The sequence below is a fragment of the Hemicordylus capensis genome, chromosome 2 (assembly GCF_027244095.1).
Source record: "Hemicordylus capensis ecotype Gifberg chromosome 2, rHemCap1.1.pri, whole genome shotgun sequence".
Classification (NCBI taxonomy): domain Eukaryota; kingdom Metazoa; phylum Chordata; class Lepidosauria; order Squamata; family Cordylidae; genus Hemicordylus; species Hemicordylus capensis.
In genome coordinates this window covers 147,635,428-147,648,681 of record NC_069658.1, presented here as the reverse complement: position 1 = coordinate 147,648,681, position 13,254 = coordinate 147,635,428, and the positions used below count along the sequence as shown (strand labels likewise).

At 43.7% G+C, this 13,254-nt stretch overlaps 2 protein-coding genes across 11 annotated transcripts in view; one reads left to right on the top strand and one right to left on the bottom strand.

The window, feature by feature from the left end:
- The window catches only part of TSTD2 (thiosulfate sulfurtransferase like domain containing 2), a 59,729-nt gene that overhangs the window by 22,655 nt on the left and 23,820 nt on the right, over window positions 1–13,254 (top strand). For 2 of the 4 annotated variants that reach the window (XM_053295449.1, XM_053295450.1), the window contains exons 9-10: window positions 6,671–6,809; window positions 7,214–7,655. In XM_053295449.1, the coding sequence (XP_053151424.1) occupies window positions 6,671–6,809; window positions 7,214–7,443 (369 nt within the window). In that variant the 3' untranslated portion in view covers window positions 7,444–7,655. Of the gene's footprint in view, window positions 1–6,670; window positions 6,810–7,213; window positions 7,656–10,225; window positions 12,031–13,254 lie in introns of those variants that run through there. The other 2 variants (XM_053295451.1, XM_053295452.1) reach the window with 2 other exon arrangements.
- The window catches only part of TMOD1 (tropomodulin 1), a 54,089-nt gene continuing 51,916 nt past the window's right edge, over window positions 11,082–13,254 (bottom strand). For all 7 annotated transcript variants that reach the window (XM_053295459.1, XM_053295456.1, XM_053295455.1 and 4 more), the window contains one exon: window positions 11,082–12,511. In XM_053295459.1, coding sequence (XP_053151434.1) covers window positions 12,509–12,511 — 3 coding nt within the window. In that variant the 3' untranslated portion in view covers window positions 11,082–12,508. The remainder of the gene's footprint in view (window positions 12,512–13,254) is intronic.

Genomic DNA, 13,254 nt, shown 5'->3' with positions numbered 1-13,254 from the left:
GGCTGGGAGATTCTGTACGTACTGTGGAACATAATTGGAGCCACAGAGTTTTTTGTGTGGCATTCATCGCTTTGGTTTGATTTAGAAATGTGCCTTATGACTGGTTTGAAATTTTAAGAAGAAACAAGGAAATATCAAAAGAAAAGATGTAGAATTATAGCTAGCAACCAATTGTCTTGCATAAAACTGTACGAAGTACTTGAAATGCAATTTTGTTCCGAATCATAGAGGTGGAAAAGATGTTGTTTCTTTATTTAAAACATTGTGGCTTGAGCCAGATCAACACCCTTAGTGGATGAGCCAATATAAATTAGATTGTAACCAAGAGTGTGTGTAATCTGCACATAAATAACACACCCCCCCGAACCACTGGACTTCAAACTGCATATTAAGAAGAGTCCAATTATTTGATATGCATAAATTGAAGAGTTTGAGATTCTGCTTTTGTGGCATAATCTGAGGAAGAGCAAGGAGTTATACTGGGCATTGAAGCCCTCCTGCCTAAGCACTGGGAATCCTACTCTGCCCCACTCTTTCACCTTTTTGGTTCTGAGATTGGGAGGGATTGAAAACAAGAATCTCTTCCAATTGGGTTGGAAGTAATTATGCGGCGGTACATGCCCCTTCCCTGGAAAAAGGCACACAAACTTGCATCAAAGTTTAAAAAAAAAATTAAAAGAACATCTCTCAAAGGACAATAGTGGGGAAAGGCTTCCAGAATGGCAGCCACTTTGGACTGTGGTGGCAAAAACAGTAAAGCAGGAAGCAGAAGTGCAGGCAAGCAAGAGGAATGAGAGAAAGCATCTCCCCTATGTTCTGTGTACTTTTTATTTTCCTGAGGGTACCTGCAAAAAACCGGGTTCTCTAAGTTTCAAGCAAAAACTAGCTCTGGATGGCACTCATTGGCTGACGTGTGATGTCACAGACACACCTCCCCCCCCCTCCAACCCACAGAGCAGTTTTGCAACTGTTCTTGGTTGGTTGGTTTTTTAAATGATTTCCCCCTTATAAAGGGAAGGGTGAACATATCAATTGTACATAAATTTGTTTTTATGGGGATGGAGGAAGACTGACAGATAAAACAGCATTCAGACAGCTGGTATGTCCATTGGTCATGCAAATTGCAAAGCCTGAAGGGCTAAAAAATCTGTTGTGACTTCTTTTTAAGTGTGTACAATGTTAAACTAGGAATAACTGCTAAATCCAGTAGCAGATGGACAGTGCCTTGCTGTTGCTTCCTGTGTTGTCTGGGAGCTGGCAAGCTTTCCCAGGGCTAAGGTCCTTTGAGGTGCCGAGATTAACTCTGTCCTCTTAGGAGGGTTAATGAGCTGGAGGCGATAGCTTAGCATCTTCCATGACATTACTCTCAGGATTTATCATTGTAAACCAGTGCAGTTTGTCTTCTATGATTTGATATCTATGTCTGCGGCAGAATCCAGACTTTCTCAACCTATGTTTGTGGGGGGTGGCGGGGGGGATCAGATTTCTAGTCCTTATATTTGACAGCATTTGAAAATGGGCAGGCAGTACCTGTAGAGGGCTCCATTGGAATTTGTGTCTACAGCCTGGCTACCTCTTAGTTCCTTCCTCACGACTTGCAGTAATGTTTCTTTTACCCACCTATAGCCCTACTGCCCTTGACATACCCATAATTCTCCTTCTGCGGTGGCACTGATTTTATTTATTTACAGTGAGGGATGGGTGCTTAATACTTTCTACACTCACTGCTTGCCTTTTTAGCCTTCTTTCCAGTAGGCTTATGAGATCACCCAGCATTCTCTGTGTGTGTCCACGTGTGTCTGTGTGTCCTCCCCTATCAACTTCGCAACACCTGGGCCAATATGAACCAAATTGGGTACAGTTGTAGGGACACACCGGGACACCTCAATGGCGTAGTTGGTCATGACGTCATCTACCCCAGTCCAAGATGGTGGACATATGAACTTTTGAAGTGCAAGTGGGCTAACTTGTGAACCACTTAACTGATTTGAACCAAATTTGCTAGAGCTGTAGGGACACAGGGATGCCTGAATGGCATGGTGTGTGATGATGTAATCCACTCCAATTCAAGATTGCAGCCACATGAACATCTGAGGTGCAAGCGGGCTAATTTGCGGACTGTCTAACCGATTTAAACCAAATTAGGCACAGTTGCAGTGAGTGACTCAGAGGGACACCTCAATGACATAGTTTGTCATTTTCTGATCCATCCTGATCCAAGATGGCAGATGCGTAAACTTTGGAGGCGCAAGTGGGCTAACTTGTGAACCGCTTAACTGATATGAACCAATTTTGCTGCAGCTCTAGGGACACATAGGGACACCTCAATGGCAGAGATTGTGACAATGTCCTCCAATCCAGTTCAAGATGGCAGACTCGTAAACTTTTGAGGCTCAAGTGCACTAACTTGTGGACAGTCTTAACTGATTTGAACCAAATTTGCTACAGTTGTGTGGACACACAGAGATGTCCAATGGTGTAGTTTGTGATGATGTCATCCACCTTGATTCAAGATGGTGGATGTGTGAACCTTTGAGGCTCAAGTGCACTAATTTGAGGACTGTCTAACCCATTTGAACAAAATTTAGTACAGTTGTAGTGAGTGACACACAGAAACACCTCAGTGGTATAGTTTGTAATAATGTCATCCACCCTGATCCAAGATGGTAGATGAATGGACATTTGAAGTGCAAGAGATCTAACTTGTCAACCTCAATGTGAACCAAATTGAGTCCAGTTGTAGAGACAGTAAAAGGAAAATAGGCTGATTAGTTCTTACTAGAATAACTTGTTCCCTTTAACACCCCCCCCCACTCCTTCAGCTGACCTTTCCTGAGATATGACATCTAGAACCATAACTGGGGGAAAGCTACAGGGGTAAAGCAGCAGACAGCAGGGGCACCGTTAGGTATGGTCCTCGGGGCCCAGGTCCATGTACCCACTCTCCTAGAGAGCCCCATGATGTTCCCCAAAGGAAAAGAGGGCCCCTTATATTTTATTTTTTTGAATGGCTTGACATTCAATGGCAGACACAGAAGCAGATTGGTCAATCTGTTTTTTAAATGATTTTTCTTAATTTTTCAGAAAAGAATTTCAAAAAAGTCCTATAAGTGACTTGTTTTATGGTAGAAAATTACAAAAATTTCTGGAACTGAACCATCCCCTCCCCCTGCCATCATTCCACCTTCATGGAAGGTTTCTGCCCTTTTCCTTCATAAAAAAGTACACCCCCCCCTTGCCCAACCCAATATTTCCAGAATGGCTGGGCTTAGAGTTTTGAAACTGGGCATACAAGTAGCCCAAGATGGCAGGACTTTTTATTTTCATTTCGAGGAAACCAGTCAATCCTGTGATTTTGAATGGATTTTCCCCCTACACTGCAGTAAAGCTGCCAGAAAGAGTTATCTCTATCCAGAGAGTACTTCACACCTAGTGAAAGTGGAACTGCTATATTTGAATAAACAATTATTATTATTTTTTCAAATGCACTATGCTGAAGTTGGTTTGTGATCCAAAAGGTCTGCATGAAAACTGTGAAGCAAGGGGCATGTTGGGGTTTTAATTTATTTTCCATATGAATACACATGTTGAGACATGTTGACCACATTCGCAAGTAACGTAGAACCACTCACCACCCCACCCCCACTCTTCTGTCCGAATGCAGATGTAACAGAGAGCTTCCTCTCTGCAGTCAGTGAGCCTGCAGAGAGGAGGGGGGAACTGGCTGTGTGGACTTCCTTCTTATTTATTTATTTATTAAATTTATACCCCACCCAAACTTATGTCTCTGGGTGGCTAACAACAATTAAAACACATATAAAAGTTAAAGCAGTTCAACATATAACATATAAAAGTTAAAACAATACAAAAATTTAAAAACCATAAAATTAAACAGTATTTTTAAAACCTGAGGAGGCTTGGTTAAAAAAAGGGTTTTCAAATGTTTTTTTAAAATAGCCAGAGTCATTTGCACAGACACCCCACATAGCCAATCTCAGCCAGAGCTTCCTCCCTCAACTCCAGTCACAGGAAACACAGCCTGCAGTTCCAAATTCGGATGTAACACAGGCTGTGTTTAACCTCGGGTTGGGGCAATGAAACTCAATACAACCTGAGGGTTCAGATTGGAGTTCCAAAATGAAATCCTCAGGTCAGTCTCCTTGTGGAACTGGAGTTTCCTGCATTCAGATGTGCAGGTTTGGCAACCTCTGGCCCCTTAAACTCTGGCTCCGCGTTACATGAGAATATGGCCATTGTGTCCCAGTTAGTGTATAAATGGTTAAGAAGCTGTGTGGATCCATTAGGGCTTGTGCAGTCTTTGGGGGTGGGGGCCACATGTGCTCTGGCCCAAATCTGTGGGTTTGTCATGCATGATCAAGAAGATGTATGGATCCTTTTTGGAGGTTGTGCAGTCTTACCTAGCTGCACCTCTGGCAGACAGGGAAGAATCTGGTTTCCTTCTGGTTTGGGCTTTTCTGCTGTAAATTATTACTCTCTTCTTTGCAGCTATTCAGCGGAGAGGCAAATTCCTAGTCTTCCATCTGCTGCCAAAAGATGTAGTTTGGCCCTTGGTGTTTAGTATTTTGGATATTCCACCACCAAGCTTCTGAATATCCTTAAGCCCTAAAGAGTTTTGGATCATTTTCTCCAAAATAACTCTTCTTGCCTTACAAGATTGCAAGGTGGGGTAGACTCTGTTCTGCATGCCAATTAGGGATGTGCACAAACTGAAGTTCATGCACTGGTTTGGCACTGCGGGGAGGGGAGTGGTGAGTGGGATGTTTATAAAAGAGGAGAGCAGGTCCTTACCAACTTGCCACTGCCATATGCAGTTTCTACTGCAACGATGCTGCCCCAAGAATCCACACGCGGGTTTTGGGGGGCAGTGCCATCGCAGCAGGAAGCTGCATGCAGTGGTGGAGAGCTGGTAAGGACCTGCTCTCCTCTTTTTAAAAGATCATGCTCGCCACTCCCCTCCCCGCAGTGCCGAACCTTCGTGCAAATCTCTAATGCCAGTTCCTCAAGTCACAAGACTGTCATGTACATGGACAGAGCCTCCTCTGTTGCTGCCCCCGAAATAGTAGATTGTCCTCCCAGTTGAGACCCTTATTGCTCTCTCTGGTGACCTTTCATTGATTGATTGATTGATTGCCATTAAGTCGGTGTTGACTCTTAGCAACCACATTGATAGATTATCTCCAGGATGATCTGTCTTCAACTTGGCCTTTAAAGTCTCACAGTGGTGCATTCATTGCTGTCGTAATCAGGTCCATCCACCTTGCTGCTGGTCATCCTCTTCTTCTTTCCTTCAACTTTCCCCAGCATTATAGACTTCTCAAGGCAGCTGGGTCTTTGCATAATATGTCTGAAGTATGACAGTTTGAGCCTAGTCATTTGTGCCTCGAGTGAAAATTCTGATTTGTTCTATGATCCATTTGTTTGTTTTCTTGGCTGTCCATGGTATCCTCAAAAGTCTTCTCCAGCATCAGAGTTCAAAAGCATCAATGCTTTTTCTATCTTGCTTCTTCAAAGTCCAGCTTTCGCATCCATAGAGTGTCACGGGAAAAACCATTGTCTGAACGATTCTAATCTTTGTAGGTGTAGACACACCACAGCATCTAAATATCGTTTCCAAGGCCTTCATTGCAACCCTACCAAGTGCTAGTCTGCAGTGACTGCTGGATCCTTTACTATTGACAAGTCAATCCTAAAAGGCAGAAGCTATCCACCACTTCAGTGTCTTCATTGTCAATTCTGAGGCTGGTTGCTGTACCAGTTGTCATTAGTTGAGTCTTTACATTTAGTTGCAGTCCCATTTTCCCACTGTGCTCTTTGACTTTCATTACTAGAGCTTGCAGATCATCGCATTCTCAGCTATCAGAGTGGTGTCATCAGCATAGTGCAGGTTATTACGTTATATTTTTTTAACACCGAGATTTTAATGCTATGTAATTGCTTTAACTACATTTCTAAACTGTCCTGGGATTGTCAGATGAAAGCTGTGTACTAAATTGAAATAATAAATAGATATAATTGGATTCATCATGAATATTTATCACTCATGTGACTTTCAAATGTCAGGTCTTGGCTTTCTGAACAAAATAATCTGAATTACCATTGCTCCATCAAAGAGGGAGACTCTCAAACCTACACACAACTAATAAAAATAAGAAATTATTAGCATGTATAATAATATACATTATTAGTGTAAGCAAAAAGAAACCAGCCTCTTCCACAGCGTTGTCCAAAGGTTTTCCATTTAGAAAGCTATGAGCCAACAGAAGCAGCATGTCCAGTTCTGCCTCCCCTCCCTCTGATGTCATGAGGCTCTGGGTTCTCCTGCCAGCCAATTATGTTAAAATATGTAAAGTGGGGTGGAGGGCAAGGAAATGTAGAGCCTCATGATGTCAGGTAAGTTCTTCTGGGTGATTCTGAAAGTGACTGCAGTTTTCAGTGTAAGGCATGCATTCAGTGCATTGTGTATTTAGGCCCTGATCCCAGCCGGCACGTTGTTTACCTTTAAACTCTAAATCACCTGTTATATAAATAAAGATTTTTCTTCACAAAGGGAAGTGCAGGTAACAATAACCAGCTAAGTCAGCTGCAGATGGTAGAGTTATTTGCCACCATGTCAAAAATTCATGGGTGGTTTGGGGTTGTTTCTAAACAGGGTGTATGCAAAGGAGTCTACCACCTCAAGGGTGGCATCCACAAGTACCTGGAAGAATTTCCAGACGGATTCTACCGAGGGAAGCTTTTTGTCTTTGATGAACGTTACACCATCTCCTTCAACAGTGACGTGATTTCAGGTAGGTGATTTTTCCCATCCCGAGAGACTGTTCCAAACACTCTCCCCCTGCACCCCCTCAGCCAGTGGTTTGTAAATTATGGTCCAGGGGCCACACATGCTTCTTGGTGCACTTTCAGGTCATCCCTCTGATGCATCCTATTGCTGCATGTTGTACACACTAATGTTTTCACAGGTATGGCTTAAAAACATCACCAAGCCATCACCTAACATTCCCAAGTTCTCAGCGAAACAGTAGCATCATCCTGATTTGCTTGTAGTGGATCCAGCACTGGCTCGATTTGTGAAGTGAGGGACTGACCATGATTCTCCAGAATCCTGCTGTGCATTTCAGAGGACCGGAAGGATCAGGGGAAACCACAGATCATGGCTGCCTACAGTTTAATCCTGCTTTCTTCCCTCCAGCTTGCCGTTACTGTGGGACACTCTGGGACCAGTACCGACTTTGTTCCACCCCACCTTGTCGCCAGCTTGTCCTGTCATGCCCGCAGTGCCAGTTGAAAGGGTTCACAGCTTGCTGCCCTCTGTGCCAGGAGAAGGGCCTTGCACTAGCTTCTGCCCTTTCCAAACAAGTCTTGAAGGAGGAGTGTGAGTGTACAGACACACGGCAGCGGGTACCAGTGGAACGCGTTTAACACAGAGCCCTAGAGCAAGACTCCCACTTCTCAGACATCTGCTTTGGACACTCAGATCCCAGATATATATTAAGGGGATTTGGGGCAAGCATCTAATCCAGGCTGTAATCAGGGCTTCATTGCAATGCTAAACTGCTCTCAGGAGTAAATTAATGGTGCGTTCTAAGCAAAAAAACCACAAATAAATACAGCCAGCTATGGTGCTACACAACTGCTTCCTCATGTTAGGTGATCCACCTCTTCCCTTGCAATGGGATAGAGTAGACAGCAAGACCCACAGCTCTGCTTATTAGAGCATAGACAAGATTTCAGAGCAACAAAACAGTGAAATGCGTCAAAAGGAATTTCCAGGAAGCCAAAGACAAAAGACCTGCCAGTAGACTGTTGCATGTATGCATATCAGGAAGCCATGCTAGGCTCTGGTGTCCAGCAAACATACACCACATATACATATGCAGCAATCAAAGAAACCTTCTATTTGAAGGTTTCATGTGCTTGCCTGCACAATCAGTGCTTTCTGTGGCGGAGATGGGTCTCATTCCAGGTGTTTGTGGTGCCTCAGGCAAGAAATCTGCAGTGTCCTCCCACTATCATTGAAAAAAGACTTGTTCTTTCCTCAGTGAAAACTTAATTAAACATTTGATAATACTCAATCCACCCCTCCCCTGCACTTTCCCAAGTGATGGGAGAACAGGAGGGAGGGCAGAGGAGGGAAGATGCAAGTGCTGCAGTCAGCAGCACCTTAAAGTTTATAGGTCTTAGGCAGCTAGCAACATTGTCAGATGCTGTCATGATGACTGCAGGAAAAGTATATGTTAAGTTGTGCTTAGCATTGGATGAACATAAAAACTGGGACAAAGGGCTTGTGGGGATCAGAAGTACAAAATCAAGGGTCCGCCCAATGCAAATGACTGGCTGGAGTGCTGAGCTTGAATATGAGAAACACATTTAACTCCCTCGCCCCCTGGACTCATTAAATGGCCTGGAGGGTTTTCACACCCAGCTTTTAGTTCACACCTCCTCCAGAAGAGAACTGGTCTTGTGGTAGCAAGCACGACTTGTCCCCTTAGCTAAGCAGGGTCCACCCTGCTTGCATATGAAAGGGAGACTAGAAGTGTGAGCACTGCAAGATATTCCCCTTAGGGGACAGAACCTCTGGGAAGATCATCTAGGTTCCAAGTTCCTTCCCTGGCATTGCCAAGATAGGGCTGAGAGAGATTCCTGCCTGCAACCCTGGAGAAGCCGCTGCCAGTCTGTGTAGACAATATTGAGCAAGGTGGGCCTATGGTCTGACTCAGTATATGGCAGTTTCCTATGGAATGGAGGTGTGCGTTCACATATTGGATGACCCCAAAGTCTCTGCAAGCTATTGAGGAGCACTTCAAACACAATTCTGTTTGTTATTTTTTTAATTGTGCATTAGAGTGTAGCCTGATTTATATCTGGGGTAAAAAAAAATCCACTTTTTGTGTCAGTTTTTTGTGGCAACGTCAAACTTGCAGTAAAGCCTCACAGTAAACCTGTGGTAAAGCCTGCTGTCTGGGAAAGCTCCTGGGCAAGAGCCCCAGTTTTCGATCTGTGAAGCAGGAATAAATAATATTGACCTACCTGCAGGGCTATTGTGAAGGCAAAACCAATATAGTTTGTGAAGAACTTTGCATAGGAAATGCATAATGTTAGGTGATTAACAGCAACAATTTTGCTGGACAGGTGCTGCTTCCTTACAGCAATAAAGTGTGGGATATTTCAAGCTTTTGTACAAAGTCCAAGCATGGTTTTACTTCTGGTACACAGCCTGCTGCAGGCTTCTGTGCTACTTCCTAGTATGATCTTGCCTTTTGTACACACGCTGAGCAGATACCTCATTCAATTTTTTGCAGCATATGCTGGCCACCTCTTGTATTCCAAGAAGAACTCACCCTTTTCACAATCCGTTCTTTTAGGAATACAAGAGCTAGCCAGCAGGTGGCGCTGCAGAAATCACATAAGATCCCTGCCATCTGTGTGTGCAGAGGGTAAGATCATGCTAGGAAGTAGCACAGAAGCCTGCAGCAGTCAGTGTGTGAGCCAGAAATAAAATTAGTGCTTGGAACTTGCTGCATTGAACCGGCCTCTGACAAGGGGCTCAACAAACATTTATGGCTCCATTTGAACAGAGGCAAAAATAGGATGAAAAGCATTATGTGTACATAGCATGGGAAGCAAAGTTGCTCTCAAACTACTTATAACTCTCAGGCTAGAGACAAACAATAGTTTTTAAGTAGTTTGAGTTAAGCCATTAGTTGCCCTCTAGAGGTAGCTTTTTACCATCTCTAAAAATGGAATTAGAGGGCAACTAATTCAAACTGATCTCACAGGAAATGTGCAGAACTGGATTTTTCCAGAGCTCGCTCTGTGAGAAAAGAGACGCATTCAGGTGTCTTTGGATGCAGTCACCACTGGCAAGTGCATGTTTTGTCTTAGTGAGATTTTCTGTCATGCCCCAGGGTTGGGAGAAGGGCAACTGAATGTAGAAGAGACAAGCCTCTCCCGGCTCAATTATGTTGAACATCAAAAGATTTGTGGAGCCCCCACATTGAAATTAAGACCCCATCCCTCCCTCCTTGTGGGAGGAACACATTTTGGTTGAAGACTGTGGCCAGCCAAAATGCGTCAATCCCTGGACTTTTGTGTCAAATGTGGTAAGAATGCTTTCAAAGTGTGCCCAGTGCTCTAAATAGGTTGTCTTCACCCTAAGCTTTGAAGTATCCATACCACAGCCATCTCTTCTAATACATTGCAGGAAGCTGGGCATTTTTGTTTACTCACCTGATGACCAAAGAACATGGAAACAGGAAGCATTCCTGGTGAATCACATCTTGCAGCCTGAGCTAACAGAAATGTATTTTGTTAGCAACAGATGACAAATGTGTGGAAGTTATACCACAGTTCAAGGACACATCATGTATATCTCAATGCTAGATCAAAGGATTTGCATAAAAGCATCTGTGGCAGGGCAGGGGCATGTGTGCTGCAATTCCACACATGTGCAAGCTGTAAAAAACCAACAGCCTAGAATGCATCACTGGGTGCAGAATTCAATTACATGGAAATCTCTCAAATTTTTAAGAAGGTGCTTCTAGCCTATGGCCCCAATCCAGCTAAATGAGTAGTCACAATTAACTTGGTGTCATTGGTTCCAGTAGGACTTAGACATGTGTAACATTAGCCAGATCAGGGTCATCACTGTTGCAAAGATATGTCTGAGAGGGTATGTCACTGCCCAGGGAAACTGCAACATCTAGAGAGGCTGCTGAATAGGATTTCCAGTGGTTGTGGGTGGCACTTCACTGCTTCAGCTGAGGTGCAGCACAGTCAGGGTAGACCTCAGGGAACTGCTCAAAACAGATACAGAATTGGGGAAAATATTGCAAACATATAATCTGTGCATATAGTTACAATGAGCACCTCCTCAGAAATGCAGACAAACCTCTGGGCCCTGTAATTGGCAGGAGAGTTTAAGAATCTGGCAGCTACTGCAGTGGCAGACCAGATGTGACATGTCTTGTTGAGCTCTGGGGTTTGATGCAAGGTTTGTGTTCCGTAACAAGGGGCTAGGCATATTCTTCCAGCAAGAAAGGCATGTCCACTCTCAGCCGATCGGTGAGCAATACTTTATTAAGGCATAATTTACAAGCAGCAGTTCATCAGAAGGCTGGGTGCAACCCATCAAGCACTGTTGCAAATCACCCTCCATTGATTTTACTGAGTTGCGTGGGCTCCATGTCATATACGTTGTCCAGCAACATCACTCAATGGATTGCATCCATTGGCTTTGAGCCAAACTACAGGGCCTGATGGTGTCTGGCGTGTTTAAGGGCCCCTCCACCCCAATACACCTTTTCTGTTGCTTTCCTGACACTCTTGCACTTTCCTTCAGTGGGGAGGACAGATTGCAGTTTTCTCAAGGGGGGAATGGGGCAATGTTGCATGATCATCGAGGTGGCACAATCTGTTAAGTTCATCCTGACAGCTAAGGAGGTTGGAGGTAGTGCAAGTCCATCGTACTACCGATAACCTTCCCATCCAATGAGCACAGTGAAAGATCATGCTCCCCACAAAAGAGCCATTTGATTGACAGGACTGTCCATCTAAATCCACAACAATAGCAAGGGCAATTCTCTGGATCAGAATAAAAGTGTAACAAATAAATGAAGTAGTCATCCCCAAGAAACACAAGAACAAGAAGGCTTGTGTGTATCATCAGGAGGTATAAGAGGACAAGGTTCACTATTTTATGGTCTTGAATTCTTCAGCAAAAAAAAAAAAAAAAAAAGACCAACATCCCATTCAGCAGCTGTCTTTTTTCTTGTGACTATTGCTTAGAAAAAGAGTGGCCTTACATTCTTTCTATTGGATGCCTAGATTCAACAAATAGATGCTTTTAAAACTGGATGGCAATTTTGGGCTGTGGATGTTGCTCACTGATTGCAATTCACATGTCCTTAAATTAATGGTACATTAGGATGACAGAAATGCTGTCAGAGTAGAAAGTTTTTTTTCCTAATTCTTGAGATCAAGACAAAAAATAAAGTGTTTTTAAAAATGTTTCTGCTACATCTGCAGAGTAGTATTATGTCGTCGTCTTCTTGTTGTTACTGTTGTTTAACTACTCATGCACACTACGCCACACAAAAATCCATACTGAAATGAGGCTGCAGTCTAACTATCAGTTCAAGCCATCTTTGTGCTGCAGTGTGTGTGATCAGAATCCAACATTATCATCTGGTTAACAGGCTCAAACTTTGGATTACTCTCAAAAAAGATGTCATTACCCATACTCTGGTAAGAAAAAGATCTTTGCCTACAGTCACTAATTAGTTTAAACCTTTAGTGCACAAGGATGCGATATGGAGAGGGGGAACAAAAAAAAAACAGGCACCACAAATTCACTGCACAGTTGTTCTGCCACGAGACTTAACAGTCCAGCACAAGCTTGCCAGAACCATCTTCATAGCTGAGAACTACACCCCAGTCCGGCACTTGGGAAAGATGGGTCCATTCAGGTCTGCAAGCCGCCTCTTCCTCACTGAAACGGAACAGAAAGAAGTTTGAAGCAAAGCAGCCATTATGTTTTTAACTCTGTGGGAGTTCCCACGGATGTTCAAAACACTGAAATATAACAGTCGCCACATACATAGAGAAAAAGTAGCATTGTGTATAAGATCAAAGACAAACACTGTGATCTTCTCTAAAAAACCCAAACACAGATGTAAAGTAGGATGACCTACATACATGGCAAACATATTGGTTTTATGCCACTTTAACTATCATGGCTCCTCTGCAGATACCCTGGGAATGGCGGTTAAACCAGTGTAAGGCTGAAATGTGGCTCTGCCCTAGCTGTCCATTGGCACCAAACTAAGGGCTAAACAGTTTTCAAGCATATTTTAACTGTTCTTGCTCCTAGCAAAGGAACCCTAAAATTGTAGTTCTGTGACAGGGCTAGGGGGTGCTTACAAAGAACAACAATTCCCAAGATACTTTGGGAGAAAAAACATCCTAATTAAACTAGTATTAGAACTAAGTGAAGCATGCAGGCAAGCACTAAATGACCGTTTAAGAATAACTAGCTTAATCTGCGCAGAGCATCTGCACGCTAGTACTTCACTGCTCCTCTCACCCCTCCACCCGCCACAGTCTCCTCACCTCAGAGTTCTCTCCACCCTCCCTTGTGCTGGGCTCCTGCTCCTGCTCCTCCTCCTCCTCCATCCCTCTCGCCCCTCTTGGTCACGGCAGCTGCTGTGTTGTCCAAGCTGTAATGCCGTAACC